Source organism: Callithrix jacchus, chromosome 14 (assembly GCF_049354715.1).
Source record: "Callithrix jacchus isolate 240 chromosome 14, calJac240_pri, whole genome shotgun sequence".
Lineage (NCBI taxonomy): Eukaryota > Metazoa > Chordata > Mammalia > Primates > Cebidae > Callithrix > Callithrix jacchus.
Window position 1 is genome coordinate 113,591,905 of NC_133515.1, and position 22,648 is coordinate 113,614,552.

The following is a 22,648-nucleotide window of genomic DNA, read 5'->3' on the forward strand; positions in this document are numbered from 1 at the left end:
AAACTGAACAACCTGCTGCTGAATGACTACTGGATGAATTATGAAATGAAAGCAGAAATAAAGATGTTCTTTGAAACCAATGAGAACAAAGACACAATGTACCAGAATCTCTGAGACACATTTAAAGCAGTGTCTAGAGGAAAATTTATAGCACTAAATGCCCAAATGAGAAGCAAGGAAATATCTAAAATCAACACCCTATCATTACAATTAAAAGAGCTAGAGAATCAAGATCAAACAAACTCAAATCCTAGCAGAAGACAAGAAATAACTAAGATCAGAGCAGAACTGAAGGAGATAAAGACACTAAACACCCTTCAAAAAACCAATAAATCCAGGAGCTGATTTTTTGAAAAGATCAACAAAATAGACCACTAGCCAGACAAATAAAAAAGAAGAGAGAAGAAGCAAATAGATGCAATAAAAAAGATAAAGGGGATATCACCACCAATTCCACAGAAATACAAACCACCATCAGAGATTACTACAAACAACTCTATGCACATAAACCAGGAAATCTGGAAGAAATGAATAAATTCCTGGACACTAACACCCTCCCAAGACTAAATCAGAAAGTTGAATCCCTGAATAGACCAATAACAAGGTCTGAAGTTGAGGCAGCAATTAATAGCCTACCAACCAAAAAAGTCCAGGTCCAGATGGGTTCACGGCTGAATTCTACTAGACGTACAAAGAGGAGCTGGTACCACCTTCTGAAACTATTTGAAACAATACAAAAAGAGGGAATCCTCCCTAACTCATTTTATGAGACCAACATCATCCTGACATCAAAACGTGGCCAAGACAAAACAACAAGAAAACTTCAGGCCAATGTCCATGATGAATATTGATGCAAAAATCTTTAATAAAATACTGGCAAACTGAATGCAACAGCACATCGAAAAGCTTATCCATCACAACCAGGTAGGTTTCATCCTGGGAATGCAAGGCTGGTTCAACATACACAAATCTGTAAACCTAAGCCATCACATAAACAGAACCAAAGACAAAAACCACAGGATTATCTCAATAGATGCAGAGAAGGCCTTTGACAGAATTCAACTGCCCTTTATGCTAAAAACTCTCAATAAACTAGGTATCAGTGAAATGTATCTCAAAATAAAAAAGGTATTTATGACAAACCCACAGTCAATATCATACCGAATGGGCAAAAACTGGAAGCATTCCCTCTGAAAACTGGCACTATACAAGGGTGCCCTCTCTCACCACTCCTATTCAACATAGTATTGGAAGTTCTAACCAGAGCAATCAGGCAAAAAAAGAAATAAAGGGTATTCAGTTAGGAAAAGAGGAAGTCAAACTGTCTCTATTTGCAGATGACATGACTGTATAATTTAGAAGACCCCATCATCTCAGCCCCAAATCTCCTGAAACTGATAAGCAACTTCAGCAAAGTCTCAGGATACAAAATCAATGTGCAAGAAATCACAAGCATTCCTATACAACAATAATAGACAAACAGAGAACCAAATCAAGAGCACACTCCCATTCACAGTTTCTACAAAGAGAAGAAAATGCCTAGGAATACAACTAACAAAGGATGTGAATGACCTCTTCAAAGAGAATTACAAACCACTGCTCAAGGATATAAGAGAGGACACAGATGGAAAAACATTCCATGCTCACAGCTAGGAAGAATCAATATCATGGAAATGGCCATACTGCCCAAAGTATTTTACAGATTCAATGCTATTCCCATCGTGCTACTGTTGACCTTCTTCACAGAATTGGAAAAAAAAAAACATTTTAAACTTCATATAGAACTAAAAAAGAGCCCATATAGCCAAGACAATCCTAAGCAAAAAGAACAAAGCTGGAGGCATCATGCTGTCTGACTTCAAACTATACTATAAGGCTACAGTAATCAAAACAGCATATTACTGGTACCAAAACAGAACTATAGACCAATGGAACAGAACAGAGACCTCAGGAATAATGCCATATACCTACAATCATCTGATCTTTGACAAACCTGACAAATCAAGCAATGGTGAAATGATTCCCTGTTTAATAAATGGTGTTGGGAAAACTGGCTAGCCACGTGGAGAAAGCTGAAACTGGACCCCTTCCGTACAGCGTACAGTAAAACAAACTCCAGATGGATTAAAGACTTAAACATAAGACCTAACACCATAAAAACCCGAGAAGAAAACCTAGGCAAAACCATTCAGGACACAGACTTAGGCAAGGACTTCATGACATAAATACCAAAAGCAATGGCAACAAAAGCCAAAATAGAAAAATGGGATCTAATTAAGAGCTACTGCACAGCAAAAGCAACAATCACTAGAGTGAACTGGCAACCAACAGAATGGGGAAAAACTTTTGCAAGCTACCCATCTGACAAAGAGCTGATATCCGGAATCTACAAAGAACTGAAACAAATACACAAGCAAAAACAACCCCATCAAAAAGTGGGCAAAGGATATGAACAGACACTTTTCAAAAGAAGATATTTATGTGGCCAACAAACATATGAAAAATGCTTATCATCACTGGTCATTAGAGAAATGCAAATTAAAACTACATTGAGATACCATCTCACACCAGTTAGAATGTCAGTCATTAAAAAATCTGGAGACAACAGATGCTGGAGAGGATGTGAAAAAACAGGAACACTTTTACACTGTTGGTGGGAGTATAAATTAGTTCAACCATGTGGAAGACAGTATGGCAATTCCTCATGGATCTAGAAATAGAAATACCATTTGATCCAGTAATCCCATTAATGGGTATAAATCCAAAGGATTATAAATCATTCTATTATAAAGAAAATTGCACATGTATGTTCATTATGGCACTGTTTACAATAACAAAGGCTTGGAACCAGCCCAAATGCCCATTAAAGATAGACTGGATAAAGGAAATGTGGCACATATACACCATAGAATACTATGCAGCCATAAAAAAGGATGAGCTGATGTCCTTTGCAGGGACATGGATGGATATGGAAACCATCATGCTCAGCAAACTGACACAAGAACAGAAAACCAAACACCACATGTTCTCACACATAAGTGGGTGTTGAACAATGTGAGAACACATGGACACCAGGAGGGGAGCATCACACACTGGGGTCTGTTGGGGGGTGGGGTCTAGGTGAGGGATAGCAGGGGGTGGGGGGATTGGGGAGGGCTAACATTAGGAGAAATACCTAATGTAGGTGATGGGGGGATGGGGGCAGCAAACCACCATGGTATATGTGTACCTTTGCAACAATCCTGCAGGATCTGCACATGTACCCCAGAACTTAGAGTAAAAAACAAAAAGAAAAAGAAACCTAAGATTGGAAGGCATCTTGGAATCTTCTGGTTCAACCTCCTATCAATGCAAAAGTTTGTCCTGGAACACTCTTGGAAGATGGATTTTTAGGCTCTCGTTAAATAACCCAGGGATCCCACTGTCTTGGAAGGCAGTCTGTGCACATTTTTTGTCAGTTCTAAGTCTTAATGATAGTAACACACATTTTATTTGTGGTTTACAAAATAAACCACACTTTAACATTCATTATTTTAGCTGATCTGTATCATAATTCTGTAGGGTTGGTAGAACTTTTGGAAGCTTTCCTTATGATGAATACAGATCTTCTCTTTTACAGCTTGTACTTACTGATTCACAGAGATACATGGAACAAATTTCATTGTGACAATCTTTCAGATTGCATCGATTCAACAACTGTTTGTTGTACAACTACTGTGTGCCAGGCACTTTTCTAGGCGACAGACATAGAGTGGTGAGGGTAAAACAGTCTTGTCCCTGCCTTCCTGCAACTTACAGTCTAGTACAGAGAACTGTAAACTATAGCTTTCAGTTCAAATCCAGCTCACTGTTTTCGTAAATAAAGTTTTATTAGAACACAAACACACAAAGAAAATATGAACAAAGCCTTCAAGAAATCTAGAATTATGTTAAATGACCAAACCTCAGAACAATTAGCATTCCTGAGGAAGAAGAGAAAGCGAAAAGCTTGGAAAATATATTTTGGGGAATAATCAAGGAAAACTTTCCCAGACTTGCTAGAGACCTAGACACCAAATACAAGAAGCTCAAAGAACACCTGGAAAATTAATCACAAAAAGGCCATCACCTTGGCACAGTGTCATCAGGTTACCTGGAGTTAAATTGAAGAAAAGAGTCTTGAGAGCTGTGAGGCAAAAACACCAGGTAACCTGTCGAGGAAAAACCCATCAGATTAACAGCAGATTTCTCAGCAGAACCCCTACAAGCCAAAAGAGATTGAGGCCCTATCTTCAGCCTCCTCAAACAAAACAATTATCAGCCAAAAATGTTGTATTCAGTGAAACTAAACTTCATATATGAAGGAAAGATACAATCTTTTTTAGGCAAACAAATAATAAGAAAATTCACCACTATCAAGATAGCACTACAAGAAGTTCTGGAAACACATCAAAACACAACCTCTTTAAAGCATAAATCTCATAGGACCTATAAAACAAAAATATAATAATTAAAAAAACAGAAAATTAAAAACCCAAGGTATGCAAGCAACAAATAGCACAAAGAATTCAACTCTCACCGTTCAACTATCTGCTGCCTTCAAGAGATGTGCCTAACACATAAGGACTCACATAAACTTAAGGTAAAATGGTGGAAAAAGACACTCCAAGCAAATGGACACCAAAAGTAACAGGAGTAGCTATTCTTACATCAGTCAAAGTAAACTTTAAAGCAACAGTGGATAAAAAGACAAGAGGTCATCATATAATGATAAGAGGCCTTGTCCAACAGGAAAATGTTACAATCCTACAGAAACATGCACCTAACACTGGAGCTCCCACATTTATGAAACAATTACTAATACAACTGAGAAATGAGATAGACAGCAACACGATAACAGAGGGGGACTTCAATACTCCACTGACAGCACTAGACAGTCACCAAGACAGAAAGTCAGCAAAGGAACCATGGATTTAAACCATACCCTGGAACAAATGGACTTGACAGATATTTACAGAACATTCTACCCAACAACCACAGAATATACATTCTATTCAACACCACATGAAACTTTCTCCAAGACAGACCATATGTTAGCTCTCAAAACGAGCCTCAATACTACAGGCGTGTGTCATCACGCCCGCTAATTTTTTGTAATTTTAGTAGAGACAGGGTTTCACCATGTTAGCCAGGATGGTCTTGATCTCCTGGCCTCGTGATCCACCTGCCTCGGCCTCCCAAAGTGCTGGGATTACAAGCGTGAGCTACCGCACCCAGCCAACAAAATGTTTACTTTATTTTAAAATCAGAAGAAAATAATAAATATTTAGGCCAAAGAAAAAGTTTTAACCCACGTTAACATATTAATCTTTATATGAACACAGCCATCCATGTAACTTTGAATACTGTGGATGGAGGCAGGTGTGTGGGGCTCACCCCAACCCTCACGTGGCCCTGGATGTCAGCAGATGTCTGGGATGATGGTCTGGCTGGAGGCCCCTGACCTCTCCCATGGTGTGCGTGGCCCTGAAGGGCTGGGCTTTTCCTGGGCTCCTTATCTGGCCTCAGTGTCACCCAGGTCCTTCCTACCCAGGTAGTGGCCCCCACTGTCCCTCCTGTCTTGACAAACACAACTTCCCCTAATAGCAGCTGCAGACTTGCAAGAACAAGTCCTCCTTCTTCCCAGGCTGCTTTTCACCTGCTCTTCCCCAAACCAGCTAAACTCCAGGGCAGCCCCAAAGGCGGAATCCCCATGAAGACGGTTCTTCCAGCGCAGCTCCCCATCCAACGTGCTCCCTCATTGCTGAGTGTCCCTAATCACCCCCATCCCTCTCAGGCTTCCAGCAAAACAGCAGTAACAATGCAAATTCACCTAATTCCTTCTCCAAGCCTCATTTTGCAAATGCGATCTCATTTAATTTTAACTGCTACATTATTAGGTGGGAAAAATACTCTTTATACATACAACAAACCTATACACACGCAGCTAATAAGTTACAAGGCAAGCCTGGAACCCAAGACCTGATAGAGAATAGGTGATAGTCTCCACTGCTTCTCCAAGCTGCATAACGCGGTCATTTTTGCAGAGATTCTGCTTTGGAGCCACTTAGCTGGGAATGAGGCCTCTGCTTGGCAGACTGTTCATTGCTGGAGATACACGTACCTCTGCAATGTTAACTGATGAGACCTCTGGGTTTCTGGGTGGTCAAGAAGGAACACTAGGGCTGGGCATAGTGATTCACACCTGTAATCCCAGTACTCTGGGAGGCAGAGGCGAGTGGATCACGAGGTCAGGAGATCGAGACCAGCCTAGCCAACACAGTGAAACACAGTCTCTAATAAAAATAAAAAAATTAGTCGGGCGTGGTAGGGCCCACCTGTAATCCCAGCTACTCAGGAGGCTGAGGCAGGAGAATCACTTAAATCTGGGAGGTGGAGGTTACAGTGGGCTGAAATTGCACCACTGCATTCCAGCCTGGGCAACAGAGTGAGACTCCATCTCAAAAAAAAAAAAAGAATGAACTCCAGATCAGAGGTAAATGCAGTGGGGGCCACTTTGGGGATGTCTGGGGAGGAGGCTCCTCTGAGAAGAGCAAGGGACCCTCAGTCGTCTAGGGTCTGGGCCCCAGCATGTGAGAGAGAGTGACCTCCTCCCAGGGACAGAGGCTGGACCTGGCTGAAATTCAGTTTCTGATTGACACAGTTTTTATGGTGCTCCTTTCCCCATTTCCCCCTAAAATTATTCCTTTGGGGGTATTTTGTTTAGATGCCTTGTTTTTGCCCATTGGTACCCTCTGCAGATGCCCAGAATTATGTGACTGCTGGTTCCTGTAGCTGTCCTGACCATCAGGTAAAGGTCTTCCAGGGACCAGCCTGTCTTCCTTCTCAGCCTGCCCAGTACATATCATAGCATGGCCCAGAATAATTGCCAGTGAAAATTTATTGAATGAATCTTAGAGGACATGAGCCTGAAACCATCTGTGCTCCTAAGTAGAAAATGTCCCTTGTTACCTTCAAGGCTGGTTTCCAGAGAGAAGTAATTAAAATCCTACCTGTTGTCCTTTCCTTTCTGGTAAGAGTGAACATTTGTGCAACATTAATGGAGAGTATGTCTGCAATCTCTATCAAACTCCCCCCTGCACCTCTACTGTGACTTAGCAATCTTACCCTAGGTCATCCGGTGTGCACACATGCGCAAAGTCTGAGGGTCAGGTGTGCTCTCTGCTTCATTATTTGTGACAGGATAAAAACAGCAGCCAAGCAGAAAGCAACTCATGCTCATTAATAAGAGAAGTGGTTAGATAGATTATAATGCACACACAAATGGAATAGTAGGAAATTATAAATGATTGCATTTCTGTTCACTTCATGTTATGCAGACATGTATAAGAACCATTGCTAAGTGGGACACACATAAGAACCACTGCTAAGTGGGACACACATAAGAACCATTGTTAAGTGGGACACACATAAGAACCATTGCTAAGTGGGACACGCGTAAGAACCATTGCTAAGTGGGACACGCGTATGAACCATTGCTAAGTGGGACACACATAAGAACCATTGCTAAGTGGGACACACATAAGAACCATTGCTAAGTGGGACACACATAAGAACCATTGCTAAGTGGGACACACATAAGAACCATTGCTAAGTGGGACACGAATAAGAACCATTGCTAAGTGGGACACGAATAAGAACCATTGCTAAGTGAGACATGCATAAGAACCATGGCTAAGTGGGACACGTGTAAGAACCATTGCTAAGTGGGACACGAATAAGAACCATTGCTAAGTGAGACACGTGTAAGAACCATTGCTAGTGGGACACACATAAGAACCATTGCTAAGTGGGACACGAGTAAGAACCATTGCTAAGTGAGACACGAGTAAGAACCATTGCTAAGTGAGACACGTGTAAGAACCATTGCTAGTGGGACACACATAAGAACCATTGCTAAGTGGGACACGAATAAGAACCATTGCTAAGTGGGACATGCGTATGAACCATGGCTAAGTGGGACACGCGTATGAACCATGGCTAAGTGAGACACACATACGAACCATTGCTAAGTGGAACAGGCACTGAGCATGCACATGGTGTGACACAGAGGATGTGAAAAAGCGCAGGCACATATGGGATCATATGCTCTAAATACACACACACCCACAAGCCATCATATGTGCCATATACACACACGCCCACACATTATTATAAATGCATTAAACACACATGGTCACACACTATCTTATGATATATACACACATGCCCACACACCATCTTATATGCCATATACACACGTGCCCACACACTACCATATATGCCATATACACACGAGCCCACATAGTATCATATATGCCATATACACATGTGCCCACAATCATATGCTGTAGACACATGTGCCCACAGGCTGTCATATGTGCCATATACACACGTGCCCATACACTACCATATGTCATATACACATGTGCCCACATACTATGTTATATGCTATGTACACACGTGCCCACACAATGCCATATATGCTGTATACACATCTGCCCACACACTATCATAAATGACATATATGTGTGCTCAGATAATTTCCAGTGGGATTCACAGGACATTCACACTGTTACCCCAGGGAATAGGACAAAAGAAACAGACTTTCACGTTTTATTTTATACTATTCTGTTGACATTTTAAATAGCACTTAGTTTTGTGATAAATGTAAAAACGTTTTCTAAAACTTACCTGTATGGGGAAACATGGGTTTTGGTTCTCACAAGTCACCTGGCAGTCAGCCCCTCCCTCGAAGGCAGCCTTGCTGGTGCTCTGCGGTGTGAATGCAATGTCATGGTCGATATATTGTCCCCATGCTATCAGGAGGTCGGAATAGTGGTCATCGTCTGTGACAACCTCGTTTGAAACTTGAATGACCTGTCTTGTCACCTCCCGGACCTGGGTGGGAAGAGAGCATGGGTCAGGACCTAGGAGGGCCCCACTGTAGCAGAAAGATGACCCTTTGGGATCATGCGCTTTCTGGTGTGTTTCTTGTCCACAGAACTGCAGGTGCTCCTAGGAGAGCTGTGCTCTGGAGTGAGGGCGGGAGGAGCATGAACTTTGAAGACAGATGCCCCTGGGCTCGAATCCCTGCCAATTTGTGGTGGCTTGAGGGCCTGGCATTCACTTCCCTCGTTTCCTCATCTGTAAATTAATATGGAAACGTTGAGCTTTCCGGGTTGTTGTGAGGTTAAGCGAAGAGTCATTTACAAAACAGCCAGGCTTTGGGACCTGAGGGAGTTTGCCTGGTTGGATTTCCACATGGGGCGGGAGCTGGGACTCCCTTTCCCTTCTCCACCCACACATCTGTTGCTGTTATGTTTGAGGCCATTCTGCCAGGGCATCTGGAGAGCAGACTGGCTTCCCCGTCTCACAGGTTAGGTCCAGGTGGAGAGGACTCTGTTCTGCATGGATCTTACCCTGAGCCTCTCCTATCTGATGTGGATGATTTCCATGACGAGATTTGGATTGGGTTTTGGACCTAGACTTGGTGCTATAATGGGATGGGATTTGGGGGAGTCTTGGGATGAAGCGAGCTTGTTACGCCTGTGGACTAGGCATGAATCTTGGAGGTCCGTGGGTCAGAAAAACGCCTCCCACCATCCACTCGCTAATCCTTGGCACCTGCAGATGCAATTACATTAAGGGCCTTGAGACGAGGAGACTGTCCTGGGTCTCCATGAGTGTCCAATCTAGTCACGTGGGTCCTTAAAGTTGGGGCCCTCTCCTGACCACAGGTGGAGATGTGACTGAACAAAGGCACAGAGACAGACAACGTTGCTGGCTTTGAAGGGGGGCCATGAGCCAGGGGATGTGGGCACTTCCAGAAGCTGGAAATCTCCAGGAAAGGGATTCTCCCCTGAAGGCGCCAGAAGGAACCAGCCTTGTGACACCTTGATTTGAGCCCAGTCAGACACGAGACACTGATCCCGAAACTGGAAGAGGATGTGAGGTTGGTTTCAGCCACTAAAGTTGGAGTAATTTCTCAGAGCTCAGTAGGAAACCAACACGATTTATATATATTTAAGGACTTGAACTCTGATTTTTCTCAGTAGTGAAATAATTTCTTAGCAAACATGGTTTATAGAATGAGTCTTATAATACCAAGAGTTCAAAAGCCTCAGGGGTTGGGCTGCTCTCCTGTTGAGCCTGGGGTGGGTAAGACAGTGTTATCCCATTTTAGGGATAGTCCAAGTGAGTCCAAGAAGGCAAGTAACTCACTCACAGAAAAGTCCGTGCGAGCAGAGCGTGAGCCCAGTGAACCCAGTCCCCTCGGCCCTGCTGCTGGGAGCACCAAGCCGCCCTCAGCGACTCAGCCTCCAGCTCTTTCCAGGGCTGCTCACAGCTTCTGGGAACACTGAGTCCTATTCCGATGCTGGCTTTCATAGACCTCTGTGCTGGTGTGTCTGTCCACGGCTGGTCTGAGTCAGACCTGAGTCCTACCGCCTGCACTCTTTGGGCTGAACAGAACATCCACTGCAGTATTTCTGGATAATTTCATCACTGAACATGCACAAGAGCAAACAGACTGAACTGAATAGTTAAATTGCAAGGAAAATGACCCATTTTCTGACCGAAGAGACCAGTCGATTCTGCTAGGCTCCGACTGCTGGGAGCAAGGTGATTATCTTCACATAAATGAGTCTATTGACGAACAGATAATCATCTTTGGGTGTACCTAGCCCACGGGACGAATAAAGGCACTTACGTGAAAGCACTGAAGTGATTTTCAGGAGACAAATGTGAGGGTTGAGGAAACCTAATTTAAATCTGCCAGGCTCCACTCACTAAGAGATTTCAGTCTCCCTCAGCCTTGGCTCCTAAGCCACAGGGCAGAGACAGCGACCCCTAGGTCAAAGGGAGGCTCCCTGGGGTGCAGTTCCTGGGGGGATCTGAAGGAAATGCACGTGACACCCAGCACGAGCCAGAGCCCAGCAAGAGGCTACTTCCCTCCCTCAGCATCACAGAACCCAGTCTTAGTCCAGGGTGGCAGCATCCGAGTACCCACCGGGGGCAAGGGGAACCCGTTGTGTAGGAAGCCAGGGTTCCAGCCTCGGGGCTGACTGAAGCCGTCCTCGTAGACTGGGGGGAGCCATCGAGCCAGGGCTGTGTTGGAGGCTCCCCATCTGGGGTGGTCTCTGCAGAGACAAACACATGGATGTGTTTAGATGGGGGAGCAGAACACACAAGCAGTGAGTCCCAGATACAAGGTGCCATTCTCAGGGAGAGTAAGTGGGGTCTCTCAGGAGGCCCAAGGGGCACAGCTCCCCAGAAGACCCGAAAGGCTTCCTGGAGGCCCAGGTCATGGCCGGCTTCAAGGGAGCTCATCCCAGAGCCTCGGTCCCCGCAGGCACCCACTCCTGGGCTGGGCACATGCTGCCTGCGGTGGCCGTCTGCAGGGTGGCTCCCCACTCCCTTTCAGGAAAGTTTCCCCTACTGTTTTCCCAAGGATGGTCTCCCACCCTTCTAGAATGTACCAGGGGCCGTTCTCTGGAGGACAGAAGCTTCTGGCACTCCAAACAAAGAGGTCTTTTGAAATCCTTTGGCAAAGCCCCGTGAAGCCACCACATATCCCGCCTGTGCTGGCCCTGTGCAAGCATCCAGACGAAGTTGCCGGAACTGAGGAATCGCTGGAGTTTTCTGACTTCAGAAGCGAGATGGTTGTCAAAGGAATCATCAATACATGAATTTGAAATGAAAATAGTAAAATAAGTTAAAAATGCAGTTGAGTCTCTCCTGAGAGAGAGAGAGAAAGCTGTAGTGGGCTGTTTGGTCTGGCGACAAGAATGGATTCAGCCAACAGGGTTTCCCATGTCGGTTTCCCATGAGTCGGCTCATCTGCTTTCATCCTGGTGGTCAAAATATATTCTGGCAAAAATGTATTTGATACATTATAAGGTAAAGGTGTGTTGGATATTTTGATTTCACACCTACTCACGAGTGTGCTGTGTTAAGCAAGGTTCCCCTCCGTGGAAGGGGTTCAGGCACAATTGACAGTCCCTTGATACGTCTTGGAGCATTTTCTAGAAATTGAGAAAATTAAAGACTAAAACTTGGTAACTAATCCTTGTACAAACCAGGTATTTTCCAATATTTTGTTTAAAAATCTGGAGGACACTCTTATTGAATTGTTTGCCGATACATGAATGAAAATAATTTGAATGATAGCTCATTATCTGTTCATTCTCTTCTGTATCTCAGAAGGGGTTCTGAGGGCCAGATGGCATTCCCGTGACAAAGCTTTTCCCAGCGACCACTCACAGGTTTCTAGGCACCTTCTGTCTGCAAAGGTAAAAGTCACCACAGGGTTTTTGAGATGCTCTCTCATCTACAGCAGGTAGGGCAGCCTTATAATTCCAAACCCAAGTGGGATGCTCTTGAGGAGACAGGAGCACTAGATAGTAATAATTTTGCTGGCAGAGAAGGCACAAAAAGAAAAAATCTCAGGTAACAAGGATGCACGGCCCCTTGGCCAACAGGTGATGGTCACAGACTGATGAAGGAACTAACTGAAACTCCACCCATCTCATCAATAAACTAATTCCAATTAACATTTATCTCTATGCATAAAAATTATCAACATTCGTCATATATCCATGCTGATTAAACAGTGTTCCAACAACGTGTAAAAAATAACTCAATCTTGAAGAAAACAATGAACACTGAGACCCCTGTGCTCACTGAAGAGTCTAAATATGAAATTTAAATTTATGATATAAAAACGTAACATACAAAATAAAAAATTCAAATATATACATGCAGGATAAGACTATATGAAGGTGAACATGTAAACGAATGTACCAAATATGTAGCATGAACACAAGTACCTGTAGAGCATATGTAAAGAAATAGGTGAAAAATATTAAAAATTAAGGACTTTGAAGGATAAAATGTTTTACATTTAGAAGCAAACGGCTCAATTTGCAAGGAATAAATAATTCTGCATTTGGAAGAAAATATGAGGGAATTAGAATATAAACGATCAATTCAAAGAGCAAAAGAAATAGAATTTTTTGTTGTAATACAGGAGGCTCCTTTGTTACAGTTTGGTTTGGTCTAATGTGGTGATGACATCAGGGTTCCACCGGCATCTGCCGGTCAAGCCTCTGTGGAAATAACCAGCTCTGGGGTTCTGCGTGTGGCAACCGCACGTGAAGTCTGCAGAGGCTGAGGGTGCATCACAGCAGCTGGCACTGGAAGGCTTTGCAAGGCAGACAAAAGCGTCGGGCGTGATTAGGATGTGGGCTTGGAAAATCCCTTCATGAATCCGCTGTGTACACACTCAGACCATACAAGGAGCAGAGTCTGCAAGAATCATGACAAGATAAGTAACTTTTTAAACCTTTGGCCTGCGAGGCCGAGGTGGGTGAATAATGAGGTCAAGAGATCGAGACCATCCTGGTCAACATGGAGAAACCCCGTCTCTACTAAAAAAATATAAAATATTAGCTGGGCATGGTGGCGCATGCCTGTAATCCCAGCTGCTCAGGAGGCTGAGGCAGGAGAATTGCCTGAACCCAGGAGGTGGAGGTTGTGGCGAGCCGAGATCGCGCCATTGAGCTCCAGCCTGGGTAACAAGAGCAAAACTCCGCCTCAAAATAAATAAATAAAAAAAAAAAAAATAAAATAATGAAATGTTAATTTAACTGCTTATGCAGTGATTTTCTTTTCTTTTTTATTGCTGATTGGCTTTTATATTTCAGCAGTCCACGAGGACATTAGAATAGCCCAAGAGCACTCATGTTTGCTGTGGACTCTCCGCAAATGTGTCACCAACCTTCATGGTCTCAGGTCAGCAGGACTGAGAAGGTCCCTCCAAGATGCTGCTCAGCTCCTGCTGGAAAGACCCTTTCCTGGTGGGAACCTAATGCACCCCAATGTTCCTTCATTAGATCTGGATTAATGGCAGCGTCAGAAAAAGGCTCACAAAGCTGACAAAATGAGCAAAGAGAAACGTTGCTGGAGGAGAGTTTTATGAGGGAGACAGAGGTTTGTGCTCCCACCGAGGCTCTGAGTCACTCTGATTTTGGGACCCTGGCTCCCCTCTCCCAGGCACCAGGCACTGCAGACTTTGTGATTTCTGAATTCCAAAGAGAAAAAAAATCCTAAACTTCCGGCTTGAAGAGCGCTTGAGAGTAAAGCTGTGGACGGATGCAGGGAGGACGTACAGGTCAATGTGTCTTCCAGGTGTGGCCGTCCAGTAACCTCACACGGACACGCTCAGGCCGGAGGTGTGTGTCACCCATGAGAAGAAGCACACAGCCACGCAGTGTGAAGCCCTGGGAGAGACACCGCCGAAGAAGTCAGCTTTCCACTTCTGTAACCGCACCTCTTCCTCAGCGGGGTGGCGCGGGACGTGGGATGAGGGGGCTTGCTTCTCTGTTGTGGGGTGCTCACCCAGGAGCTGTGCTGATCAGTATTGGGGGCTCACCCAGGAGCTGCTGATCTGTATTGGGGGGGCTCACCCAGGTGCCGCTGACACGCTGCAGTCCTGCTGGACTAGGGGCCTGACACCTGACAGCGTCAGGGGGCCAAAAGTAGGAGGAATCTCAGCTGTGATTTTTTTTCACATCTCTGGCTGGAGCTACTTCATTGAAGGCCATTAAGACTGGTCAGTTTTCGAGCTGTGATTGTCACCAGCACAGTCCCTGAGGGGCATTCGAGCCCTCAGAGGAAAACCCTTCAGAAGATGCAAATGCTTTCTATGTCGCGTGAGCTCAGCATTTTCCAAAAACTTTGAAAACCTTGTTCATTCCGATGTCATTTATACCCATGGTATGTTCTGCAATTTCATAAGACATCAAGGTCAATTCCACCTCTTTTTTTCTTAAAAACTAATACATTTATTTGAGTCAAAGGTATTTTTTGTTTTTTTTTTTTTACTTCAAGTGTCAATATTGCTAAATGATCTCTTAGTGCCACCTACGAATTTCAAAATGTAACTTAAACTCTTAAGAGACACACATTTGTTGTTTAACAAACCGTTTCAAGCAGGGTAACGTTCAGTCTGTAGGCACTTCTAAAAGGAGACGATTGTGGATTGTGTCAAGGAGTTTCATTCCATTAAAACTCCAGAAGGTCTCACCTCGCGGAATAACTTCATAAATTAGGTCAGAATGTGAAAGAAAAACCCAGTGAGAGGGAAAAAGGTGACTACGAATGTGACTTTGAGGCAAATAAGTAGAAAAAAAGAAAACAGCTGTCAGACTAGTAGGTGTACCTAACACAATGTATTTGGATTGGAGAGCCAACATTTACTGTGTATTTTTGATTATTTTCAGGCAAATGACTACAGAGAATTATGTACCAAGTTATATAGCAAATTATATATTAAACCAGGTAAATCTTAAGGGTTCTTGCAATAACTTACATGCATATATCACCTTTTCCCTTCAGACTTGATCACTTCTGCCCAGAACTGTTCATGGTGAAATTTCAGGCTGTTCTGGGCAGGACGTGAGCTGCGTGGAAGAGGCTTAGTGCACGATTGCCACTGTGAATGAAGGTGGCTTTGTGGTCCCTGGTGGGAGCGGTTCCTGCAGCCCACAGCATCCGTGCCACGTTCTCTGTGCATCCAGGAGGGAGGCATACTGGGCGAGCCGGGCTTCAGGGAACCAAGTCCCGGCTGGAGTCTGTCCTGGCTGGATGGAAATTTCATCAGTGACCTGGCTCCATCTGTCATTGAGGGTGTGAGTGACCTCCAGGGCCAGCACCTTTAGAGGTCACCACTCACGCGATGCTTTTCCTGAGCCGTGAAAACATTTGCTCTAACTCCGTGGTGCAGCGATATTCCCAGATCAGTCCGTTTCCAGCCATTGCATTGCAGGTGCCTTCAACAACTGCTCTCATGGAAAAAGCACATCGGACTGTTTATGACGTTCTGTGGTCAACACCACGGCCAGGAGCCAGGAGTCCGATGCTGAGGAGTGGCTGAGGGTGACAGTCGCCGTAACTCTTACGATGCCTGGCTGTGGGCAGTGTGCAAGGAGCCTTTCAAACCAAAACAACCCTCCCAGGTGGGTATTCTTCCCAGTTACAGATGGGAAAGGCAAGGTTCTGAGGATGAAGCGGGTCATGGAAGTGACGGGCGGGGAAGGGAGCCACTGACCCTCCGGTCACAGGAGGGCTCAGCAGAGGCTCAGGGAAGAGGAAAGGAGGTGGGCGTAACATCTGCGAGCCCAGTCGACGTATGCAGGAGCCACGTGGACCCGGGAAGATGCAGACCACAGGCCTGGCTTCCATGTGTGACCAGAGGGAGTCCCTGAGTGTCCACGTCTGTGAGCGAGTACAACACAAATGCGTGGCTGCAGGCAGGGCACAGTATGCTGCCTCCTGGAAACCTCTGGAGGCAGAAGCAGCCCCTGTCTCCAATCCCGGGCTCCCCCCAGGTAAGGTGAGACCCCTGAGCTGTCAGACAGGAGGGGCTGAAGCTGGCCTCTCTTCCTGCTGGACACGATCCTATGTGGCGCCTGCCACCTGCGCCCAGGGCGGTTCTGCCCCAACAAGGCATTCTGGGGATGTCCGCTGGGTCCCTGCTGCTTAAAAAGGAGTGTGACTGACTGTATAACTTGAGCTCTCTCCCTCCCTCTCATAATTATAAACACAATGGTAAGAGTCTGGCCGTCCTCACCCACACTCATATGGCTACCTGATTCATGATACAGGCACTGGTGCAGTTCCTTGGGTAAAAGATGGCTCTGAATAAATTAAATATCATATATGTACACTTTCACACACACACACACACATCTATATATATACACACACCTCTATAACTACAGATCTCTGTCTTTATTACGGACGCAGACACACACACACACACACGTCTATATATATACACACACACATCTATATATACACACACACCTCTATAACTACAGATCTCTGTCTTTATTACAGACACACACACACATCTATATATATATACACACACATCTATATATATACACACACCTCTATATATACACACACACACATCTATATATATACACACACCTCTATAACTACAGATCTCAGTCTTTATTACAGACGCAGACACACACACACACACACATCTATATATATATACACACACCTGTATAACTACAGATCTCAGTCTTTATTACAGACGCAGACACACACACACACACACACACATCTATATATATATACACACACCTGTATAACTACAGATCTCAGTCTTTATTACAGACGCAGACACACACACACACATCTATATATATATACACACACCTCTATATATACACACACACCTCTATAACTACAGATCTCAGTCTTTATTACGGACGCAGACACACACACACACACACACATCTATATATATATACACACACCTGTATAACTACAGATCTCAGTCTTTATTACAGACACACACACACATCTATATATATACACACACATCTATATATATATACACACACACCTCTATAACTACAGATCTCAGTCTTTATTACAGACGCAGACACACACACACACACACACATCTATATATATATATACACACACCTGTATAACTACAGATCTCAGTCTTTATTACAGACACACACACACATCTATATATACACACACACACATCTATATATATACACACACCTCTATATATACACACACACCTCTATAACTACAGATCTCTGTCTTTATTACAGACGCAGACACACACACACACACATCTATATATATACACACACCTCTATATATATACACACACACACATCTATATATACACACACCTCTATAAATACAGATCTCTGTCTTTATTACAGGCGCAGACACACACACATCTATATATATACACACACACACATCTATATATATACACACACACATCTATATATATACACACACACATCTATATATACACACACCTCTATAAATACAGATCTCAGTCTTTATTACGGACGCAGACACACACACACACATCTATATATATATATACACACACCTGTATAACTACAGATCTCAGTCTTTATTACAGACACACACACATGCACACACATGCACACACACATCTATATATACACACACCTCTATAAATACAGATCTCAGTCTTTACTACAGACACACACACACACATCTATATATATATACACACACCTCTATGAGTAAAGATCTCTCTCTTTATTACAGACGCAGACACACACACACACACACATCTATATATTTATACACATACCTCTATAAATACAGATCTGTCTTTATTATGATGCCGACACACATACACACACACGCACACACGCACACACACATTTATATATATATACACACACCTCTGCAAATACAGATCTCAGACTTTACTACAGACACACACACACACATCTATATATATATATACACACACCTCTATGAGTAAAGATCTCTCTCTTTATTACAGATGCAGACACACACACACACACACATCTATATATTTATACACATACCTCTATAAATACAGATCTGTCTTTATTATGATGCTGACACACATACACACACGCACACATGCACACACACATCTATATATATATACACGCACCTCTGCAAATACAGATCTCAGACTTTACTACAGACGCACACACACACATCTATATATATACATACACCTCTATAAATACAGATCTCTGTCTTTATTACAGACACACACACACACATCTATATATATACACACACTTATCTATATATATACACACACACATCTATATATACACACACACACACATCTATATATATATACACAAACCTCTATAAATACAGATCTCTGTCTTTATTACAGACACAGGCACATACACACACACACACACACACACACACACCCCTACCTGTATATACAGGCTTCTATATATACACAGACACCTATAGATACTCTCAATGAAGGGTCAAGCTCTATAAAATAGTAGAAGAGATTTATTCTGAGCCAAATATGAATGAGCAATGGGCAATGGCACAGTCCTCAGCACATCCTGGGAACATGTGTCCAAGGTGGTTGAGGCACAGCTTAGTTTTCGTACATTTTAGGGAGAAATGAGACATCAATCAAAGACATGTAAGATGGACATTGGTTCAGTCTGGAAAGGTGGGACAACTGGAAGCCAGGCTTCCAGGTCAAAGGTAGATTTAAAATTTTTCTAATTGGCAATTTTTTGTAAGAGTTAAGTTATTGTCTAAGGACTTAGGAATGTGTGGGTGGAGACACGGGGTTGTTGTGGACACCAAGGTTTCATCTTGCAGGTGAAGTCTCCAGGCAGCAGGGTTGAGAGAGAATCAATTGCAAATGTTTGTTCTTGGAGTTAACAAGTCTGTTCCAGCAGTAATTCCCAAATGGAGGGGTGTAATGAGGCACATCTGACCACCCTCTTCCCATCATACTCTGAATTAGTTTTTCAGGTTAGCTTTGGAATGCCCTTGCTGAGATGAGAGGTCAATTCAGATGACCAGGAGACCTTAGAATTTTATTTTTGGTTTACAATATAAACAGACACCCAGACACACCCAGACACACCCAGACACACACACACACACACAGACACACCCAGACACACACACACACAGACACACACAGCTTGGTTGCCACCTCATATGTTGCACAAAACATTAAATGAGATGGATCACAGATCTAAATGTGACATGCAAACAGTAATGTTTTTCTGGAGAAAACACAAGAAAAATATCTTCACATCCTTCAGAGAAAGCAAGATTCTTAAACACAACAAAAGAAGTTTTCTTGACATGAAATAAGCAATTGATAAATGGGACTTCATTAAAAATATAAACAACTTTTTTTTTAAAAGCAGCATAGAGAGTGAAAAGGCCAATCTCAGCTGCAAGAAGATATTTGTAAAACGTATTTCTCACTACAAGACTTATTTAGAAAATATGAATATGAGTATCTATAAATCAAAAAAGACCCATAAAAAATGGAAAAAATGTTTGAACTGGCACATCCCCAAAAAGGGTCTCCAAATGGCCAATGAATGTATTTTAAAAGTACTCAGGATAATTAGTCATCAGGAAAATGTAAAGTTAAACCACAGGAAATGCCACCTTCCCCTCAAGAAGGACTCTAAATGAAAGGGCTTACAGTGAAGGTATTGGTGAGGGCTGTGGGGCTCTTACACTTTGTTCCTGGGAATGCAGATTGGAGCAGCCACTGGCAGCTCTGATCAGTGCTGAGCAGAGGTGCCCATGCCTCCCCCATCTACCTCAGCAAGCCAGGAGCAACTAAAGTCCCATGGTGAGTGGAGGTGGGGAAGCCACGCCCAGTAATTACAATTTAATTTCCTTCCTGGAAAAGCCAGCTCAGGAAAAACCAGCTATGGTGATGAAGATCAAAACAGTGGTCACCTCTGGGGAGGCCTCAAAAGCTGGGAGGGGCCAGAAAGCAGCCTCTGGGGTGTAAAGTCCTCCATCTGCATCTGGGGGTGCAGGCCCTTGGGAGACTCGGCTACCTGTGCCTCCAGATTCACACCCAGCCCTGAGTAAGTTGTATCCCAATTTAGCAGTAGGAATCCACTCACAGCCACTATGGCGGCGATAGATTCTATCCATGTGCCACTTTTGTGAGACACAGTACTGCAGTAATGGTGGTGATGGATTCTATCCATGTGCCACTTTTGTGAGACACAGTACTGCAGTAATTGTGGTGATGGATTCTATCCACATGCCACTTTTGCGAGACCCAGTACTTTACTGAAGCAGTTCCTCAGATCAAAACTCAATTTTTGTCTGTTTGTTGTCTATTTTAGAGATGAGGTCTTGCCTTGTTGCCTAGGCTGGTCTTGAACTCCTGGGCTCAAGTGATCCCCCAATTTCAGCCTCCCAAAGTGCTGGGATTATAGGCATGAGCCACCATGCCTAGCAGGAAATAATGCGATTTTTCAAAGATAAATTACACCTCACCAAGAATCAAGACTCACAAAATCTTTGAAGAAAGGGGCTTCAAAGGTGGACATTGTTTACATAAACAGTTGCTGACTTTGAAGCATCATTGCTCCCAAAGTACTTCTGCTGCCATGATTTCACTTCAGCCTCATGACAACTCTGTGAACAAGCATCACTATCTTTGCCATTTTCCAGATGCAGAGAATTGGAGAATCAAAGACATGAATTCCAAGCAGCTGATAACTGGCAGAGTGGTGGCTGGAATTTTGTGTTCTATTTCAAAATAGGATGGCACTTCCATTATGCACAGGAATGTGAGCACTTTCTCAGGAACACACAGAGAAGTTCTTATCATATACATCACATATACATAATCAATATCACATATATCAACATAAAACTGAAGGCAAATTCTGCATAAAGTATCTAGGTGAATTAATAATATTTATCATATAAATATTATACTGTCTTACAGTATATCACATATGTTTGTATTTATGCATATGTAACACACTGTCTAACATTGCATGTAATAAGACACTCCACTGATTTAGACTACAGAGCAAACCAGTGGCTAGTGGCTCCTTTGCTTTCTAGATATTGTGTCACACAGATCTCCACAATGACCCCACTGCCTCTGGAGGACTGGCCATGAGTGATTCCACCCCAACTGCAGCTGTTTCCAGCAGCTAAGAGGCTTCAGTTCTTCAACAGCCCTCCCCTACTTCATCTGTGTTAGTCTGTTGTCATGCTGCTGATAAAGATGAACCCAAGACTGGGAAGAAAAGAGGTTTAATGGACTTAGGGTTCCATGTGGCTGGGGAGGCCTCCAATCATGGTGGAAGGCAAAGAGAAGCAGGTCACGTCTTACATGGATGGCAGAGGGCAGAAAGAGAGCTTGCGCAGGGGAACTCCCCCTTATAAAACTGTCAGATCTCATGAGACTTACTATCATGAGAACAGCACAGGAAAGACCTGACCCCATGATTCAATTACCTCCCACCAGGTCCCTCCCACAAACCCATGGGAATTCACATGAGATTTGGGTGGGGACACAGCCAGCTATATCACCATCCCACCCTGGAGCACTTGATTTTTAAAGTAGAATTTATCTTATCTCTAGGCTGATGCCAAGCACACACTGAAACCCAAATTTCTGCAGGATAGTCTCAGGCCCTGGGGATTCTGTTCTCTGCCAATGCTGGCTGGATGCTTCTTGCAAGGGGAACCTGCTAGTGACATGAGCCCGGCCCAGACCCACCTCCTAGCACCCAACTCCTGGTCTTCCATAAAAACACACAGGCGGGGAACAGCAGCCTCAGCTGGCTGGGAGTGCAGGAGAGTGGAGAACCCAGATGCGAGGCCAGGATGATGAAGAGGTTTCCACAGGTTGGTAACAGAAACAGAAAGAAGCTGGAAATGCTTTAAATGATGGCAGCAAAACACCTTCATCCCAAACGCACGATTATCAACAGCTTTCCTAAGAGCTTCAGCTTTATACTTAGAGAGTCAAAAAACCTTTAAAGGACAAGTTTGCTATGTGTGCACACACACACGTGTTAAAAAATAGGGGCTTATACAGAGACCTGATAATTTCCTTTAGGGCAAAGTGAAAAGAAAAGAAGACTCAAAATTTATATGGAGCCTGCTCCATTCTCTTCCGACATGGTAGCTCCTATGGCACTGACCACATTATACAAACAAGAAGGAGCCTGCCCCAGTCCCTTCTGATGTGGTAGCTCCTATGGCACTGACCACTTATACAAACAAGAAGGAG

At 43.7% G+C, this 22,648-nt stretch overlaps 1 protein-coding gene across 2 annotated transcripts in view; it reads right to left on the bottom strand.

The window, feature by feature from the left end:
• Positions 1-22,648, bottom strand: part of TPO (thyroid peroxidase) — a 94,239-nt gene that overhangs the window by 49,322 nt on the left and 22,269 nt on the right. For both annotated transcript variants that reach the window (XM_078350050.1, XM_078350051.1), the window contains exons 5-6: positions 11,030-11,159; positions 8,713-8,919 (exon numbers count right to left, since the gene is read on the bottom strand). In XM_078350050.1, coding sequence (XP_078206176.1) covers positions 8,713-8,919; positions 11,030-11,159 — 337 coding nt within the window. The remainder of the gene's footprint in view (positions 1-8,712; positions 8,920-11,029; positions 11,160-22,648) is intronic.